This window comes from Piliocolobus tephrosceles, chromosome 14 (genome assembly GCF_002776525.5).
Source record: "Piliocolobus tephrosceles isolate RC106 chromosome 14, ASM277652v3, whole genome shotgun sequence".
In the NCBI taxonomy this organism is placed as follows: domain Eukaryota; kingdom Metazoa; phylum Chordata; class Mammalia; order Primates; family Cercopithecidae; genus Piliocolobus; species Piliocolobus tephrosceles.
Genome location: NC_045447.1, coordinates 3,526,674 through 3,546,334, shown reverse-complemented (window position 1 = coordinate 3,546,334; position 19,661 = coordinate 3,526,674). Strand labels below are relative to the sequence as shown.

The 19,661-nt window shown below is 57.4% G+C and overlaps 1 protein-coding gene across 2 annotated transcripts in view; it reads left to right on the top strand.

The window, feature by feature from the left end:
• Window positions 1-19,661, top strand: part of COL5A1 (collagen type V alpha 1 chain) — a 202,711-nt gene that overhangs the window by 84,960 nt on the left and 98,090 nt on the right. For both annotated transcript variants that reach the window (XM_023188991.3, XM_023188994.2), the window contains exons 6-11: window positions 652-789; window positions 2,042-2,281; window positions 3,459-3,626; window positions 4,031-4,087; window positions 10,633-10,674; window positions 10,907-10,969. In XM_023188991.3, coding sequence (XP_023044759.1) covers window positions 652-789; window positions 2,042-2,281; window positions 3,459-3,626; window positions 4,031-4,087; window positions 10,633-10,674; window positions 10,907-10,969 — 708 coding nt within the window. The remainder of the gene's footprint in view (window positions 1-651; window positions 790-2,041; window positions 2,282-3,458; window positions 3,627-4,030; window positions 4,088-10,632; window positions 10,675-10,906; window positions 10,970-19,661) is intronic.

Sequence of the window (19,661 nt, the reverse complement as noted above, 5' to 3'; positions counted from 1 at the left end):
CGTAATATTAAATCCTGTTTATTTCTCCTTGGGTCTTCCTTCTTTCACCACTAGTCAGGAGAGAAGGAAGGGTAGCTTTCAGGAAGCTGTGGAACCCCATGGCCCAGGCCACATCTTACGAACCCCGGGAGGGGCTGGACAGAGCTCCCAGCTGAGTCCCTGCTGCCCCGGCCTCCTGCCAGTCCCCTCCCAGCTCCTGGTATGGGAATGGGCTCAGGACGAGGCTTGCTCTGTCCCCATGAAGCCCCTCCCATGGGGTCCCTGGGCTTTGAGGCTTGGGGCTGAAGGCCCAGGAGCCTGCTGGTGACATGGTGATGGCTGCATAGCCTGCCATTCTGTTGGTTGTTCTGGCCTGGGTTCCAAAGGGCCAGAGGCCTTCACCTTTGAGGGCTCATCTTTCTCTGACTGCTCAAGGGGACCTGGTGTCCCCCTGCTTTCTCCCTTGTGTTTCTGATGAGGCTGCATCAGCTTTCCAAGGAGCTGGAGAGGGAGGAACCCCATCTGGGGACCCACAGGGAGGTTCACGCCTGGGGCTGGACGGGGCGTCGTGGCGTGCAGTCTTCCCAGCCAAATCTGGAGGTTGCAGAAGGGCAGCAGGCTGGTCGCCCTGTGGGCTCGCTGCTTCCTCACGGGGCCGCAATTCGCTTTCAGTACACGGAAGGAGACGGCGAGGGTGAGACGTATTACTACGAATACCCCTACTATGAAGACCCTGACGACCTGGGGAAGGAGCCCACACCCAGCAAGAAGCCCGTGGAAGCTGCCAAAGAAACCACAGCGGTCCCCGAGGTCTGGGCCGAGCGGGGGACTGGGTTGGGCTGGGTCTCTCAAGGTTGTGGTGCAGAGGAGGGCGAGGCTGAGAGAGGTCGTGTCAGGGTGGAGGGTTGGGGGCTGTCTGCTGAAGGTTGCGGGGGCAGCTCAGTGAGGGAGCCGGCTGTTGCGGGCTGTGTAAGTTTTGCCGTCACGGGGAGTGTTTGGCTTTCCGCCGTGAGGAGGATGTTGGGAGATGCAAGGTATACAGGGGAGTATCCACCAGCATCTCTGGGCCCTGGCCCCGGGCCCCACCCTGTACCAGGCACAGGGCTTGAGCAGGCCCAGGATGAGTTTGGTTCTTGGGTTCCTCAAGTGTAGGTGCAGCTGTGGTGGGAGAGGAGAGAGGAGAGCTCAGGGGCTCCCCTGGACAGGGGTGATGCAGTCTGAGGTCGGCCTCAGGTCCTCCCCTCTCTGGGCTGTCACCCCCTCACCTCTGAAATTGGGGACGGTTGCGAGGGTGTGTGAGCAGCCGTGGAGGGCCACACCTAGCAGGGCCTGGGCCCCGTGCAGGAGTGGGGATGGGTGGGTGCCCTGCTGGGGAGGGAGGCTGTCCGGCCTCAGAGCCATTGTCAGCGGTAAAGAGGGTGGGGCGTGAGCATGGGCGGTGCGCGTGTGTGCATGAAAGAGTGTGTGTGAACATGTGGCACGCAGGCACGTGTGTGCATGAGCCTGCATGTGTGTGAGCATGTGTGTGTGAGCGTGTGTGTGTAAGCGTGTGTGCATGCAGGCACGGGTGTGCATGAGCCTGTGTGTGTGTGTGAGCGTGTGTGTGAGTGTGTGTGAGCGTGTGTGCATGCAGGCACGGGTGTGCATGAGCCTGTGTATGTGAGCGTGTCTGTATCCTTCTGGGGAAAGGTGATCCGGTCATCTCACATCACTCTAAGAGCCTGGAATGTTTTGCTACTTTGGTTTTTTTAAATATTGATATATGATTCGCCCTTTTCTGGTGTGTAACTGGGTGGGTTTGAGTCCATTCCGAGCATGCTTGGTGACCGGGAGCTCGCAGCTGGGCCGCCTTCTTCCCACTTGCTCTGCCCCCTACCCCCATGGATGGGGGCAGCCCCTGCACCGAGTCTCTGGGCCTCTTGACAGGCCAGGGCTCCAGGTGTTGCCACTGAGATGCCACTGAGATGCATGTCCGTTGTACCCAGACATGCGGCCAGTCCTAGACCTGGCTCCGCTGTCAGCCTCCTCCCTGACTCCAGCTGTCTCTGCCTTTGGCTCTCAGGAGCCGACCCCGACCCCCACGGAAGCGGCTCCCATGCCTGAAACCAGTGAAGCGGCTGGGAAGGAAGAGGACCCTGGCATCGGGGACTATGACTACCTGCCCAGTGAGGACTACTACACTCCCTCGCCTTACGACGACCTCACCTATGGCGAGGGGGAGGAGAACCCCGACCAGCCCACAGATCCAGGCGCCGGCGCCGAGATTCCCACCAGCACCGCCGGCACCTCTAACTCCTCCAATGTAATTTCTTTCCTTCCCTTTGGTTTGGTCTGGGGCAGCGGGCCAAGGGCCAGGGCTGGGGCCACAGCGCTGAGCTCCCTTCTTACTCCATTTCTCACCTTGGTGTCCTTGGGTGGCCCCTGTGTTCCCGCCACACCCTGGCCCTGGGCCCTTTGCAGCTGGGCGGTGTAATGCACCCCAGGGGAGGCCATTGCTGAACGAGTTTGGAATCCCTGGCTTGCTGAGTTGATCTCAGTGTGGCCAATTTTTCGCCTGGAAAATGGGTAGAATGACCCCAGCCCTTCCGGTCTTGGAGGGTTCAGGTGGAAATTGGATGAGGACGGGGATGGCTTGTAGACAGAGTCTCTGCCTGTAGCCTGGGTGTGGCCAGGCAGGACGGGCCTGGGAGCCAGGATCCAGATAAATACAGCGAAGCAGGAGCTAGGGCCGCCCTGGCTGGGATGGGGGCAGACCGTCAGCAGACAGGCCTGAAAGCTCTGCCCGAGACCTTGGAAAGTTAGCCCGCGTCTCTGGACCTCAGGCATCTCTGGACCTCGGGTGTCTCTGGCCCTCGGGGCTCTCATTTCCATCATGGCACTGACACAGCCTGTCTCTGGGGGCTGTGAAGTTTTCAGATTCGTGGGGAGTCTTGCGTAGTACGTAGCACATGGTCGATGCTTAACACAGCCACTGTGTGATGCACAATCTTCGCTGCCAGAGAGGACACCCCGTTCCAGCAGGTCCGGACCCCGGCGTCTGCAGCACTGCACTCGGGATGCACTATCGCAAGACCCTGGGGCTGTGGGGTGGAGCCCCTGCCTGAGCAGGTCCCCGGGTGCATGGGTGTCCTCGGGTGCACAGATGTGCCAGCTCCGTGGTGTGCCCTCGTGCCAGGGCAATCTGGGCTGATGATTTTTTGTTGGAGGGAGAAGATGCATAAAGAGGCTGCCAGGGGACACAGGACCTCTCCTTGTGGCTTGGACTTCAGACTCCAGGCATTGTGTAGCTTAGGAGACCGCTGGTCTTGAAGTCCTGGATTTGTCAGACCTGGAGCCCTCAGAGGAGGTCTCTCCCAGAGGGCGGTCTCTGGGTCTCTGCCCAGTTGACCAGGTAGCCATGGTGCCCGCCCAGGGCTTGATGGAGAGGCAGTGCCTGGTGCCTTTGTGAAGTGACCCTGCGCCTTCCTCTCCCTCTGCAGCCAGCTCCGCCTCCAGGGGAAGGTGCGGATGACTTGGAGGGGGAGTTCACCGAGGAAACAATCAGGAACCTTGACGAGAACTACTACGACCCCTACTATGACCCCACCAACTCCCCGTCGGAGATTGGGCCAGGAATGCCGGCGAACCAGGATACCATCTATGAAGGGGTGAGAGGGTGCAGGTCCCCATTCCAGGTGGGGCTGGGGGGCTGGCGGGGCATCATGGGGGCTCCTGTCCAGGAGCCTCCTCAGGGGTCGGGGTCTACGAGGAGCTCAAGTGTTGCATGCTGTTCCCAAAACTTCATTTTTAAAGAGACCTCAGCCTCGAATTTGTTCTGAATAACGTGTACATCATGGCATGCTCGCCTCTGGGCCTGTTTCTTCCTTAGTAGTCTCATGGGCTTCCATGGGCCTGACGTCTATCACGCTCCTGCCATCCTCCTGGGCCTGGGGAGACGCCTGACTGCGATAGCGCCCTCGCCTTGTGAAATCGGGCAGATTTTGTGTAATCTGGAATTTCTTTTTCACTTTTCTCTCCGATTCTCTCTCCATCTGCCTTTTATCACCCCCAGATTGGAGGACCTCGGGGCGAGAAAGGCCAAAAGGGAGAACCAGCGATCATCGAGCCGGTGAGGACATTTTCTCATTCTCTCCCTGAAGCTGGGGTGTCTGCTGCTTGGGGGCACAGTGGGGTGTGTAGGGCGTGACCAGGTCCGTGGGCCCCTGGACCTGTGCAGACTGGGTCACTTCGAGGAACCACCTGGTCTTGTGGAGTCCACGCACCACTCGTCACCAGGACTTGGGAAGAATTCCCTCGGGTGGGGGAGGTTCTGGACCGTGATGGAGGGGGCGGGATAGGTGCTGATCCCAGCCCGTCCCGCACCCGAGCTCTGAACATCTCAGTGCTTGTCAGTTTCACCTGGGATGAAAAGCAGCTCAGAGCTGTCGAGGCAGAGGTGGAGTCCCCTTTGAGGGGTGGAGGAGAGGATGTAAATGGCCCATTCCTTGTAAAAGATGCGCGCGGCAATGGTAGGGAATAGTTAACACACGGCTGTACTTTCTGCGTCTGTTATGCAACCGTTTGGAGTAAGTTTACTGAAACCGTTGAAACATGGAATACTGTTTATGAAACTTTGTCAAGGGAATGAAATAAAACAGCACTGTGCTGAAATAATGAAATAAAACATCACTGTGCCGAAATTCCAGCTGAGTAAAACCCAACTATGTTAGGTAATCAGATCATGGGTGAGTTTAAAAAGTGACTGTTGATAATGCCCTCAAGTGTGGGACCGTAGCGGAGGATGTTCTAGATGCCCCTCCCGGGTTGCTGTGTTTGGTGGGGGCCCTGCCCCACACTGGGGTGTCCTTGTCTCTCAGGGTGTCATGGCCTGACTGGGAGGCCTGCATTTCTCCCTGGGGTCTCAGAGCCGCTAAGGTCACGGTCTTGACCCCCCCCCCCCCCCCCCCCCGCCGGCGGGCAAGATGCCCCGTGAACAGCTGGGCAGGGAGTCTGGCAGTTGCATGTGGTGGGCACGACCTGAGAGCAGGGAGGAGCCAGCACCAAGGCCCACCCTGCCATGTTGTCCAAATGCCCACAGGAGGAGGTGCGCGTCCTGCACCATGGCCAGTCACGAAGCTGGGGGTGGCTATTTGTTCTGCTGCCAGGGCTCCGTTCCTGAGGGCTGAGCTCAGGATACACCTTGGGGGTCCCAGAAGCCCCCTGACCTTGTGGTTCCCGGAATGTGGAGTCATGGTGACCCACCACCCTCCTGTAGAGCTGGGGACATTCTCTTGGAACCTTGACAGATGGCACTTAGCAGGCGTTTATCCCCTTGGAATCTGTTTGAAGCCCGTGGCCAGGGCAGACCGGATGTGTCCCATCTCCGGTGTGGAATTCCCAGGGTCCAGGGCTTCACCCCTTCCTGGCCTATGGAAGCGTCTGGATGGCACTTGTGGGGCTCCATGCCCCTGCTCCAGGCCCAGCCCGGGGGTAGGAACTGCCAGTGTCCACAGACACATCCTTTTCTCAGACCAGAGCCCCTTTCCAGTGCTCTCTGGGGGTCCAGGGAAGACAGAGCTTATCTGAGGCAGAAGGGTCATGGCGTGCAGGGCAACGGGGTGCAGAGGTGTGAAGGGAGACTCCGAGGCCAGGGTCCCCCTGCTCAGCAATGTGAAAAACCTCAGAGCCAGACCTCGGCTCAGGGAGCAGAGTGACTGCGGGGGAAAGTGACAGCCGTCCGCCTGGGCAGACTCACCCAGAAGCAGGGGGCTGCGGGCCTGTTCTGCTCTGCCCACGGCTGTTTGCCAGAAGGTGAACAACAGCAGAGGCTGCATCCGAGGTCCCAGCCCCGAGCCACCCTTGCTATTGGGAGGTGGGACATCCTGCTGCATTTCCCCAGACAATCTTGGCCCCCAGGTGGACTTGAGGTTGGCCTTGGGCTTCTTTTGTACTGTCCCCATTGCTTCAGTGAAAGGGGGTCCTTGCTCGGGGAGGAAGATGGGAGCTCAGGAGTGGGCAGGTGCCGCTGGCTCTGCGGGATCCCGGTTTCCCCTCCCCGCTCTGGGAGGGCCGGACTGAAACCTTTGAGCGAGCTTTGTGTTGGCTCACATTTCCGAGTAAGCTGGCTCTGTGAGTGTAGACATGGTGTCGGGGCTCCTGGAGGGGGGTGGGCACACGTGTTCCATTGCCAGGCCCCTGGGAAGCCAGCAGTGGGCAAGGGTGGGCCGAGGAGAGGGCGGAGAGTCGAGGTGGCCCCACAGGGACCTCACGGCTCTGGAAAGTCCAGTTCACCTTTGTTGGGAAAAGCAGCAGCCGTCTGGATGCAGTTAAAAAGGATTCCCTGCCCGGGGCCCCAGCCTGCTCCCAGTGTCCCGGGGCCTTTGGCCAGGCCCCCTGCAGAGATCACATAAACAGTTGGAATTTCTCAACCTGGAGCATTGCCAGATGTCCTCAGGTCCAAGCTGCACAGAAACAGATTGCCAGGTCCTGGGGCCCCGCAGGCGTCCCGGCCTGTGGGAGGGGGTGTCTGTTGTCTCCCATCCCCCCGACCTGCCCCACCTGACTTCCCTCTTGGGAGATGCATCTGTTCCGGGTCTTTCCCACTCCACTCAGTCCTGCCCCCTCTCATTGTCAGCCAAACCGGAGGCTCCCTAAAAGGACAGGAATCCACAGAACGGAGAGGAGACAAGTTCATCTTTGTCCCTGGGCTTCCAACCGGGAAGCCCCCAGTGGCTGATTTTACCTGGGCCACGTCAGTTAGGGGCATCCAAATCACCATCTCCACTTGACGCTGTTCTTGTTTTTTAAAAATGTGCTGTTTAACAGATGGGTGGACCTCCATTGAGATTGTCTTGAGTTCTGTCAGGTCTGAGGTCTTTTATTTCTTGTGTTAAAATTGTATGCATTCAGCCAGGTGTGGTGGCTCACACCTGTAATCCCAGCACTTTGGGAGGCCGAGGTGGGTGGATCACCTGAGGTCAGGAGCTCGAGACCAGCCTGATCAACATGACAAAACCCCGTCTTTACTAAAACTGCAAAAAAAATTAACCAGGCGTGGTGGTGGGCGCCTGTAATCCCAGCTACTCTGGAGGCTGAGGCAGGAGAATCAGTTGAACCCGGGAGGTGGAGGTCGCAATAAGCCAAGATCGTGCCACTGCACTCCTGCCTGGGTGACAAAGTGAGACTCCATCTCAAAAAAAAAAAAAAAATTGTGTGCATTGAAGGTGTGCGGCCTGTTTGATAGACTTACGCAGGCACAGACAGACACAGTGAAGTGATTTTGCATCCACCACTGCCGCCCTGTAGCTGCCCCTTTTTCTTCTTTGGGGTAAGAGTGCCTAAAGTCTACTCTCTCGGCAAATGACATCTACCGTGCACTATCATTAACGATATCGAGACGTTTTCCTCTCGTTCCTCTTTTGCCGGGTGAATTTTGTGAGTGGCGTCTGTGGTTGGGTGGGCGGGGACCAGAGCAGGGCCACAGCTTGCCAGGGAAGGTTCAGGCATTCCCTCCCCCGGGCACATTGATCCAGCTGTTCCCAGCTTCCTTCAGATGCCGACCATGATCTGGGGTTGCCTCCCCTGTGTGGTCCCTGCCCGCATTGCCCCAGTTCCCTGAGAAAAGCAATTTGTGTGTCTGGGAAGGCAGCTGCTGTCCCTGGCGCCTTGATGGCCAGTGGTTTCTCCCGTAATCCCAGCTCAGCCCTGGGCTTTCTCAGCTGCCTTTGTCAGAGAAGGAAATTGGAAAGCTGGGATCTTGGAGGCTGCTTGGATGAGCTCTCTGTGTACAGCACACACACGGGATGTCTCTCTGAGCGTGCATCTGTGTAAACACAGTGCAAGGCTCCCCAGCTGGGGCAGGAGGGGAGGGGTGGGGAGATCTGTGACCCCCCTGACTGGGGTCCCCTCACCAGCCTGGTACCCAGCACCTCTGGCGACAACCTCCAGTGGCCTGTGGCCTGGCTGGACATCTTCAGCCCCCCAGCCGGGAGTCCCCTCCCCAGCCTGGTACCCAGCACTTCTGGCAGCAGCCTCCAGTGGCCTGTAGCCTGGCCGGACACACCCTTTGACTTATCAGAAGTGAGCTGTCTTAGTCCATTTTGAGCTGTGGTAATAGCACACCACAGACAGGGAGATTTAAAATGAAGAGGACTTCATTGGCCCACAGTTCTGGAGGTTGGGAAGTCACATATAGAACCACATCTGGGCCGGGCGCGGTGGCACAAGCCTGTAATCCCAGCACTTTGGGAGGCCGAGACGGGCGGATCACGAGGTCAGGAGATCGAGACCATCCTGGCTAACACGGTGAAACCCCGTCTCTACTAAAAAATACAAAAAACTAGCCGGGCGAGGTGGCGGGCGCCTGTAGTCCCAGCTACTCGGGAGGCTGAGGCAGGAGAATGGCGTAAACCCGGGAGGCGGAGCTTGCAGTGAGCTGAGGTCCGGCCACTGCACTCCAGCCCGGGCGACAGGGCGGGACCCCGTCTCAAAAAAAAAAAAAAAAAAAAAAAAGAACCACATCTGGCGAAGGCCTTCTTGCTGTGTCCTCACATGGCGGAAGGCATTGCATGGTGAGAAGGAGCAGGAGAGAAGGTGACTGCTGTCATCCTGTCATCAGGAGCCCACGCCACCCTAACAAACCCGCTCCCATCATAGCTGCATTCACCCATCCAGGAGGGCAGAGCCTGGTGACCTAATCTCCTCCTGAAGATCCCACCTCTTAACACGGTTGCATTGAGCATTCAGTTTCCAACACATGACTTTTAGGGAGACACATTGAAACCCTAGCATTCTGCCCCAGCCCTCAAATTCATGTCCTTCTCACGTAGTTTACATTGACTCCATCCAGTACCCACATCAGCTCAAACGTCCAAAGTCCAGAGTCTCACCCGAATCAGATACCGCTGAGAGTCAGGCTTAAATTATCTATCTTGAAGCAAATCCCTGTCCAGCTGTGAGCTTGGGGAATGAAACAAGTTTCATGCTTCCAAACTGCATGGTGGGGAGAGGCAGGGACAGAATGGGAGGCATGAAGAAAGGGGCAGCAGCCCCAAGGAAGTTCAAAACCTAAGAGGACGAACCGCCTTATATCCGACAACTCTAGAATAATCTTTCACTTGGTGTGCCAAGTGAATGCTCCTGGATACGCTGGGTGGAGGCGGCCCCAGGGCCTCAGGCAGCACTGCTCATACAGCTTTGCACAGCAGGTCTCAGGAGCTGGAGCCTCATCCTTGCTGCCCTCCCAGGCTGGCGCTGTACTCTGGTGATGCTACAGTCCTGGGGTGGTGGCTCCACGGTGGCTCCACTTCCATAGCTCCACCAGGCGTCATCCTAGGGAACTCTCTGCAGAGCCTCCGCCCCCATGGCTGGTTTCTGCGTGGGATCCCAGGCTGTCCATGCTACCTTTTGACCTCAGGTGGAGGGCGCCGTGGCTGCAGTTCCTGCCTTCCTTCCCTGCAGCTGCAGGATCATCAGTACCCGTGGTCGCCACCAAGGCCACACCCACACACTCTAGAGCTAAGCCAGAGCTGCACCTAGGCCTGCTGGAGCCATGGCTGGGCGGCTGAGAGTTGCTGTGTCGCAGTGTGGGGAGCAGACACTTGAAGGGGTGCAGGGCAGAGAGTTCTGAATTCCTGGGCACCTCTTTGAAAACATGACCCCCCAGGTCCTAGCTTGCCTCAAAGATCTCTGGCTGCCTCGGGGTCATTCTCCGTTGTCTTGTTGAATGGCGCCTGGCTCCCATCTGTCAGAGCAAGTCCCTTGGGGAACAGTCACCCTGAAGTCGGCATGGAACACAGAGGACGCTTGGGGCATTGGGGGCGCCTGACCCTGGTGTTGCCAGGTCAGAAGCGGAGAGAGGAATCCCGCCCTAGGGAAGTGGGGGTCTCAGGGCAGGGAGCCCCGTCCTGCAGGGAGCCGCTCCCACTGCTGCCTTCGCAGCCGTCCATATTGCCTTTCCCGGGACTCAGGCTGACCCAGGGGCCAGGAGGCCCTGTCCCCTTTGGGGTTAGAGTGAGGCCTGGGTGTGGTTGAGGCAGGAGGGCCCTGTGGTGAGGTGAGGGCCGGGGGAGGAGGGCCAAGTGGGCAGGTGGACTTGGCAGGGTTTCCCGTGGGTTCTGGGCTGCTATGTGCATGGGAGGACGCACCTCCTACCTGGAGGGAGGCGGGGTCTGGAGGCTGCAGCCCCAGGGCCTGACGGTGGTCCTGGCTGGGGGCAGAAGTTCAGCCTGGGGCTGGGGCACCTATTTTTCCCTCATCCTTCCTAAATCCACCCGAGTTCCCTTGTCCTGACATCCACCTCCTCCCTCGAGTGGCTGTGACCTGGCGGGCCTGTCTGGCACTCCCCTTTGGGGCGATGCGGGGAGCCTGGTGGTCTCGGCTCCTTTTCTTCATCTTGGCGTCTTCAGGTGCTTCTCGTGGCATTGGTCTGGAGGGAGCCAGTGTCTGTCGCTGGCCGCTGACCCAGGTTGCTCCTCTGCCTGGCAGTGCTAGGAGGACGGCCACTGAGGCCCTGCCACAGGCCCCCGTTGCAATCTGTGATCATGACTCCCCAGGACAGCAGGAGCTGAGCCAGGGCCCCTTGTGCACGCAGCTGAAGGCCGTCCACACCACTGGGGTCTGGGGTGTCAGGAGGGACGGGCCGCGGTCTCAGACGCCTTCTCTCTGTCTCCCCAGGGCATGCTCATCGAGGGCCCGCCTGGCCCAGAAGGCCCCGCGGTGAGTATCCGGCTTTATCCTGTGACTTGCAGAAGGTGCTGTTGGTGGGGTGGGGTTGGTGACACCCCTTATGTCTCCTGGATGGAAAAGAGGGGGGCTCTTCACTTTTGCAGATACCCTGGGAGCCAGCACTCTCCCACCCCCACCTCTGCCTTGGTTGGCCAGGTGGAAATGGGACCTTGCCCTGCGGCCCCATCTTTTAACTCCGCCCCAACTTTATTTTAAATTCTAGGGTCTTCCCGGACCTCCAGGAACCATGGGTCCCACCGGCCAAGTCGGGGACCCTGGAGAAAGGGTAAGAGGTTGACTGTGTTTCCTGAGATCACACGAACTGTGAGGCTGCCCATGCCTCCTCTCCACGCTGTGACTTGAGCTGTCCCTGCCTGTGGAGGTGACACAGAGACTTGTGTCTTCAAATCCCCCCTCACCCAGGCACTCCTCGCACCAGCGCTGTTCAGATGTTTCTGGGGCTGGCTGTGGCTATGGGGAGCGTGGGGTCCCTCAGGGCCCAGGGAGCCTGCCAGTGCTTGGCCCAGACGGTGGCCCCGGGAGCCGCAGTTGTCCAGCAAATGGCAGCAGCTGCAGTAAACACAGCGGATGGCTCCGGGGCCTTTCCCACTCCTCACCGCCGGGCAGCCACACTACGTGGAAACGGCCGCCCTCCTTGCTGGGTTTGGGAACTTACTTGGTGTGGGTTGCACCTGGCTCGCAGGCTCAGAGGTGTCGTCGGGGTGTCCCCGGCCGCGGGAGGAGATGGAGGGACAGCCGCTCCTCAGACGCCGCGATTTCCTTCTGACACCTGGTGGGCGCTCCGAGTACTGCGGCCTCCTGGTGTCCCGGGGGGCCAGAGTTGTCTCTTCTTCCTGCTGTTGAGATGAATGTGGATTTGAGTGCAGAAGGACTGGGAACTGATTCCTGAACCACTGGGTTGTGGGTGGGAGAAACAAGGGCTGCGTATGGGTGATCACGGGTGTTCATGCCAGGGACCTGCCTGCTGTCCGGGGCAGAGTGAGGACCTTGTGGGTGTTACTGTGGGTGGATGCAGGGCAGGGTCTGGTCCTGTGGGAAGGTGGTTTGTAATGTCAGAGTGCGGTGGCTAGGGATGCTTCCCAGGCTACTCCACAGGGAGGCGTTTGGGGATGTCTTGTGCAGTGCCTGGTGGCTTTGCAGCGGTGCTCAGGAAAGACGGGGAAGGGCCCGGGACAGTAAGTCCTGGCCTTGGACCTGGAGGTTCTTATGGGCGCTCAGTACCCCTGGAAAGCTGGGGAGGTGCAGGACAGGTGAGGTCAGGCAGCAGGATGCAGGGGCAGGTGGTGGCAGCCTTTGTGGGGACAAGAGCCGAGCCGGTGGGGATGCTTACCTGGGGAGGAGATGGGAGCACTGAGGCCGACCTTTGGAGGAGAAGGGTTCAGGTCAGCAATGCGGGAGGAGGTTGTTATCGTTCTGTGTGGCCGGGTGACCTCTGAGGGCAGTACGCATCAGATTGGGCCACACAGTAAGATTCTCTGCCACGTTGCTTTTCACAGTCAGGGATTTGGGGGCCGAGAAGAGGCGGGTCTTGCTCCATGGCAAGGGCCGTGGCAGGAAGTGGGGCGGGGTGGGGGCTTGGCTGGCCCCTGGCGCACGAAGCTTTCACAGCATCCCCGGCTTGGCAGCCACATCTCCAAAACTCCAGACAGGCAACAGCCAGCAGCCACTGCTCTTGCCCAGCGAGGACCGGCATGATTGGAGCTCTGCGGTGAGGGCTGCGGCCACCCCAGCTCACTCTGGAGACCCCTCCCCGCAGATTCGTGTGAGATGGGGCAATGGCTAAGCTCCCGCTCCACAGAGCCGCCTGTGGATGGGTCCACAGGTGTGGCTGGGTTCCTGTGCAAAGGAAAGTGTACTGCATGGCACTGGGGGCTGGTTTCTCTCCCAGATGTAGGACAGGGTAGTATCCACAGGGCACCCAGATTCTGGCCGACACACAGGGCACCCAGATTCTGGCCGACACACAGGGCACCCAGATGCCAACTGACGCTGCCTCAGTGGTGTTCCAAGGCTCCGTCCTCCTATCCATCCAGCATACATATTTGTACTGAGTGCTGGGCACTGGTCTAGCCTGGGGATCTCAATGGTGTGAACCAGAGGGGTGCTGGTTCACACCTCACCACACGGTCCCTGCCTATGGGCTGATCCTGGCTTAGGGTCACTGGTGGGTGGCCCTGCCAGTGCCTTGTGATACCGTGACCAGCCCAGCTGCTGTGGAGGAGCCAAGGGCCCTGACTGGAGAATATCGTTGGTTTAGGAGCTGGTCTTCCTCCAACTCGTATCAGGGTCCAGGAGCATGAGGACTGAGGTTGGGGTTGGCAGAGGAACCAACTCCTCCAGGGTCTGCATCTGTGGAGTTGGAGGAGAGACCTGGAGCCCACCGGCCTCCCCAGGGCCCTTCCAGTAGGGAGGGGTGCCGGTTCCAGGAACTGAGAGCTGTCCACCCCTCTGGGTCCAGTTCCGGCCGGACTTGTTCAAGAAACCATCCCTGCTCACAGCTCAGCGTCCTCTTGATGCCCAGATCTTGCTCGATGCCCACTAATCGGCTGTGCAAGATCACTGGCTGTGGGGTGGAACCCTGCAGCGCTGCCTGCAGTGGACCGGGCTCAGGTTCCTGTGCAGTGGAAAAACAGTGTTTTCTCTTCCCTCGGGGGGTTGAGCATCTGGGGCCTCCAAAGTGAACAGACAAAAGACAGATTCACAAGAGAAGAGGCACACGATTTTAACACTTTTAATCTTCTATGCACGGGGGCTTCACAGCCAAGAAGTAAAAACCAAAAGAAGTGCTTCGGCTCGGGAGCATAGGTACCATTTTAACAAGCAATAGGATGTGGAGAAGCGGCTAGACCAAGGAAAAGAGGGTTTGGGTTTCGAGGGGTGACAGACGGTGGGCAAGTGACTCGGAACTTCACGGAGGAACACGTGGAAGATTAAGGTTATCTTGGCAAAGTCTGTTGATGCAGATTCATTGGGCTGGCCTCCCTCTCAGGTGATAAGGGGCACTCCCCAAATTCTGATACAGAAGCAGAGGCCGGAGGTTGGGGTGGGAGGAGGGGGTAATGCCCTGCTTTTAGGCAGAAAGGGGGAGGTAAGAGAACTCTTCTTGCATCCATTGATTCTTATTTGGCTTCAGCACAGAATAGTCCTGCAGAGCAGCGGCATGCTCTGTCCCCTCCGTCTGCTTGGCCTCCTGTGCTTCTGTCTAGGAGGGCCTTTTCCCGTGGTCTGGAAGAACCCTCTTCTCCCTGATACCCCAGACCTCCCGCCTTGGGATTCCCCAGCCCTCCCTCCCTTCCCCAAGGGCCGTCTAGGCATGACCGGTTTGTGCCTGTTCTTCCTCACTAGGCGGTGAGTTCCTCAAGACAGGCCTCACTTCTGTGCCCTTCCTCACACCCTGCTCCCTGTGGGCAGCCATGGCAATTGGCTGGGAACCGTCTGTGCACCTGTGCCATGGCATCCCACTGGGCATCATGCAGCCCTGACCAGCTGCTGAAGCCCACATCCTGTGCCTCCACTGACTAGCCCTGGGCGTCGCTTCCTTCGCACTGTCTGGTGGGCCCTGCACACTCTCCCGCTGCTCCCCTTGGATGACCTTCCATGCTGCGTCTGCATTCTAGCAGCTCAGATCCTTTCTTGCTCTTATGCCCATGGCTGCCTGCAGGGAGCAGGGTGCAAGGAGAGGCACAGAAGTGGGGCCTGCCTTGAGAAACTCACCATCCAGTGAGGAAGAAAAGGCACAAACCAGGCGTGGTTAGATGGCAAGAATTAATTAGTAAAGGCATTGGAGGAAGAACTGGGAATCCCAAGATGGGAGGTCTGGAGCGGCTGTGTCCGGGTGGAGAAGGGAGCTCGAGCCATCCTCCCATCCAGTTTCCCTCAGATGACTGGTGAGCAGGTGCCACAGCTGGGACCATGTGCAAAAGCCCGCAGGGAGATAGAGGTAGAACTGGGGTTGAACCCAGATCTCCTGTGGCAGAAGCAAGGGGGCCACTCTTACTTTGAGGTTCAGAAGAAACCCGAGAGAGCTGGGAGTCCCCAAGGGAGCTGCGAGTCAGGTGGCCATTACCCAGCCCCTCTCTGGCCTGGGTTTCTTGTGGGTCTGGCTTCCGTGCCACCTGCCAGTGCGTTTCTGTAGGGGCTGACTCTTTTGGGCATCTGGGAATATAGTCAGACATCAGTGGGTGTGAAAGCATGAGGTTATGCATTTGTGAAGGTTCCCTATGATCCCTTCGTGGCAGTGCCGTGCCCCTGTGGGTCGCTGAGCAGGTGGGGGAAGGAGAGGGCTGGGGGCCATCAGTAAAGATTCAGGCCCCAGTGAGTCCCGCCTTCCATGCACTTCCAGGGCCCACACCTGCTAGCCTCGATAGAGGCACCCGGAAGGCAGGCGCCACCTCGGTGCTGCTTGTGAGCGTCCCCTACATCCATTCGCGTGTGTGCCCCAGAGCTGGTGCCCATGGATGTTTGTGCCTAAGAAATGTTCTGTGTGATCAGAGCGTCTTTGAGGCGAGTCCCTTCTGTTCCCTTCCCTGTGCGCCTCTCCGAAAGCCTTGCACCCCAGGCACTGCTGTGTTTTAAGGCAGCTCCTGAATATCATCCAGTGTTACTGTGGATTTGATTGCATTTTTCAGGATGCTGTGGCCACACTCCTCCTGAATCTCTGCGGTCCACTGGAGAGTTTAACGTTTTCATCTGGAAGTAAGCTTGCTTGCCGGCTAATTGACTCCCGGGAGCTCCAGCTGGTGTTGACCAGCCGCTGGTCTATTGCCCTTAAGATAGACTTCACACAGATCTTTCCGTCTGCAGCATATTTATTATTTTTGGGTAAAGTAACGATCTGCTTTCTGAGTCTGTAGACAGGTCCCACCCTCCGCGAGGCCTGGATCCTCCTCTGGAAAGCCCCAGGGATTCAGTATGCAGGTTTCTCTCCCAGCCGCCTCAGGGTCAGAGTGGAGGCAGTTTCCCAAGCTTTCTCCAGATTGCCACACAGGGGCACCTCGCTGCCTGCATAATTGGATGCATTTGATGCCTTGGGAGGAGGCCCCCCCGCCACCTTTCAATGACCCCATTAGGTGCAGAAGCAGCCTGGCAATAATGACGCTCCCCAGCACTGTCTTAGCCCCTCCTGTCACTCAGCAGGGGCTCAAACTTTCTTCCCCTCTTTTTTATGTGTCCAGGATTAGCCTTGCTCATGGGATTTTGCGTGAGTGCATTTTTCTGTGCCTTGAAAAGGTTTGTATGTAAGCCATGCCCTGAAAAACAGCAGTCACTACCTCCCAGCCAGAATGCGCAGCTCATCTCTCCCTAACAGGTTCTGGTGTGGTCTCCCCAGGACCAGCCTTGGGGTGACGCCCTGCTGTGCCATCCCCTCCCCCCATGGCCTGCTGGAGTTACACCCAGGGTGGGATGGGACACAGGCTAGATCACTGGCAACATGACAGAGAGAGCAAGTTCACTCATGAGCATGCGGCTGCTGTCCAACTCAGAAGGAATTACCTTTGTTTTCCTGGCTCCCAGGCTCCTGTGGACGGGACATGCCAATCCAGTCTCTCCTTGTGCTTGGAAGTGTTCAGGACGTCTTGGCAGAGCTGCTCAGAGAGGTTCACACACACACTTAAGTACACAAGCACACTCACCCACACATGCACTCACATTCACATGCACTCACACACACTCATGCATGCATGCACACACCCATGCATGCACACACGTACACATCCACACACGCACACTCATGTGTACATGCACACACCCATACGTACACTTACACATGCACACTCACCCACACCTGCACACACACTCATGCATACACTCACCCATATTTGTACACGTACACTTACACATGCACACACACTCATGCATGGATGCACACACCCATGCATGTGTGCACACACATTTACACACACACGCACTCACATTCTCGCACACACTCATGCACACACCCATACACGCACACACACACGTACATACATTTGCACACTCATGCATGTATGCACACACTTGTCCACACACACACATGCACTCACACACCTGTACACAAACTCATGCACACGCTCACCCATACATGCACACACACACCTCACATGTACACACACATTCACATACTTATGCATGTATGCACACACTCGTCCATACATATGCACACACATTTACTCACACATGCACTCACACCTGCACACACACACGTGCACACACCCAGATGCACACACGCACACACACACCTACACACGCACGCATGCGCTGTCTGGGTTCACCTCCACACGGCGGCCGTTCCACGGAGGCTGGTTTGCAGGCTTGTGTGTCCGCATCCCCAGCAGCCTGGTCGTGAATGACTTCTGGCCATTTCAAGTCTCATTTATCTTCAAAGCTTTGTCCCCCGAGGCCACTGATAGGAATCTCTCCAAGCCTCAGGTGCCCTACCAGGAGATCTGTGGGAACTGTGGGTTTCCCTGCTGTAGCCCTGGAAGCAGTATGTGTCTCCCAAAGCGAGCTCGGTGTCGACAGGAAGATTCATTGGAGGGTATACGTTCTCATATGGAAAGGAAAATCAAGTGCAGTTTGTGGAGAGAGAGGTGAAGGGAACAAAGGCCTCGGGACATTTCTAGAATGAAGGGACAGCTGGCAGAAGCCGCAGGTTTCTGTGCTCTTGGAACCGATGCGGGACTTGCCAGGGTGTTCATCACGGTTGGTTAGTGGCAATGGCTGGGTGCGTCCAGGAGTCTTTCTCAGGTGGGCCCCTCGAGGCCGCAGGTCTTACCCAGAGCCCTGGTTATTGGTGGCCTGCGGATAAAGAGCCCCTCCTGTGGATTTTCTGGTTGTTAGTTCTGGTTGAGGGGTGCGGTCTGAGGCATCAGGCCTCTTGATAGGGCCCTGCCTCCAGTCTTTTAGACGGGCCCTAAGGCTCCTTTAAGAGTGTCTGTCTAGCTCTTGGAAGGGGCTCAGTAGGTACCTCTCAATGAATGAATGAAAGGTGGGTTCATTTCTTTGCGATCCTCGGACAATTGATGACCAACTTGGGGTTTATTTAAAGCAAGAGAAGTGTCTTCTCTCTTAGTTCCGGAGGCCAGAAATCTGAAATCAAGGTGTGGGCCGGGCGGCGCCCTCTCTGGAGGTTCCAGGGGAGGGTCTTCCTCACCTTTTCCGGCTCCTGCCGGCCACTGGCCATCCTCTGTCCCCATAGCTTGCTGGTGCATCTCTGCAGTTTCTGCCTCTGTCTTCACGCGGCCCTCCCCTGTGTCTCTGTCCCTGCCTCCCCTCCTCTTCCCTTACAAGGACTCGTCATTGGATTTAGGGCCCAAGATCTCATCTCAAGATCCTCAGTCCCATCCTCAAAGACCCCACGTAAGGGCACAGTCACGTGTTTCAGGAGCTGCACGTACCTTTGATGAGGCATCCTTCAGCCCAGCGCACGTGGTCATGCATGGATTCCGCACAGCCAGGAGACGTCCAGAAGGAAGTGACCACTGAGAGCTTCTCTGGGCCACTCCCAAGCTGTGCCTGCCGAGGGTCGGGCCTGGACAACCACACGCACACAAAGGCTCTGGAGAGACACCTGCTTGCTTGGAAAGACCTTGCTCCAGGTCTTTCTGAGAGCGGAAGGGAGCTTTTCAGCACCAAGCCTCCGGCAGGCCTACAGCTCCTCCCAAACCTGCCACCACCATGAAGAGAAAAGGCTCGGGGTTCTCCGCTCACCGCTTTGACCCAAATCCCAGCCTGGAAGGAGGCCCTTGTACCTCTCCCCTGAGGCTGGGCCAGGGGCTCGTGGGGACAGTTTCACATGCTGAATCTGCAGTGGCAGAGGAAGCCAGTTTGTGAGGTATCTGGTCATCCGGCCACATCGTCTCTGTGCAGAAGATGCCTGGACGTCCTCAGGAGAGAAAACGTGTTAGATACCAGTGGTGCCTTCATTTGGAAGTTGGTGCTTGATTTCTTTTCCTGGTATAGGTATGACACTGAGAGCCCTTCTGTGCCAGGGCCTTCAGAACATTGCTGTTTGACCATGTTAGGGCACTGTTTTGGGGGCCAGCTAATGGAGTTAGCAGGAAAATACACACTAGCAAATAGCAAAAGCAAGGTGGGATTTCTTATTTGCCGTATTTTGCTAGTGGCTGGAGCTGAGCAGCATCCCCATGACCTGTGTGTCGCCTGCTGGAGCGCTCCCTTGGTGTCTGACACCTGCCTTGTCGCAGACAACAGCCACATCACTGGCCTGTGCTTTGTGTTGTGAAATTGGAAGTGCGACTTCGAGGTGTAGCTGTGTCTTTCAGCCTGGGGGTCAAAGTCTTTATGTTGGAGACCACGGGGCTTGGCAAAAGGCTTGCTGACAGTGTTTCTAAGTGATGGCAGATGCGGGTTCATGTTGGTGGCCATGAGGACTTGTGTCAAATTTGAACACTTCAGAAGGGTTCATGGAGGTGGCGACATTCTTTCCTTTCTTCTCCACACTGTCTCCTTCTTCTGGGACTTCATGTTATCCTTGTTCATCTACGTTCCGATTCTCTGGAATTGTTCCGGTTGTCAGTGAGAGGCAGCATCCGAGGGAAGTTGCTTTCACAGCCCGGAGGTTGAATTTTTACCACTGTGGCTTAGAACAGGCAGGAAGGATGCTGAAACGAGGGTCTTTGGAAATGAACAGCAGTGGACAAGGAGTGGCCTTGAGGAGACTTCCTAGCTTCCTACAGCAGCACCATGTGAGCAGGAGCATGCATGCACAGACACACATGCGCACATACGCACACACATGCATTCCCACGTACGAATATGCACACATTCACACACGACATGCATTCACACACATTCACACACATTCATCTACACACATGCACAAACATACATGCAGACACATGCATGCAAACACATACACATGTGTATTAACACACATTCCACACGCATGCATTCACGCACAATGCGTTTACACACATGTACACACATACACTACATGCATTCACACACATGCACAC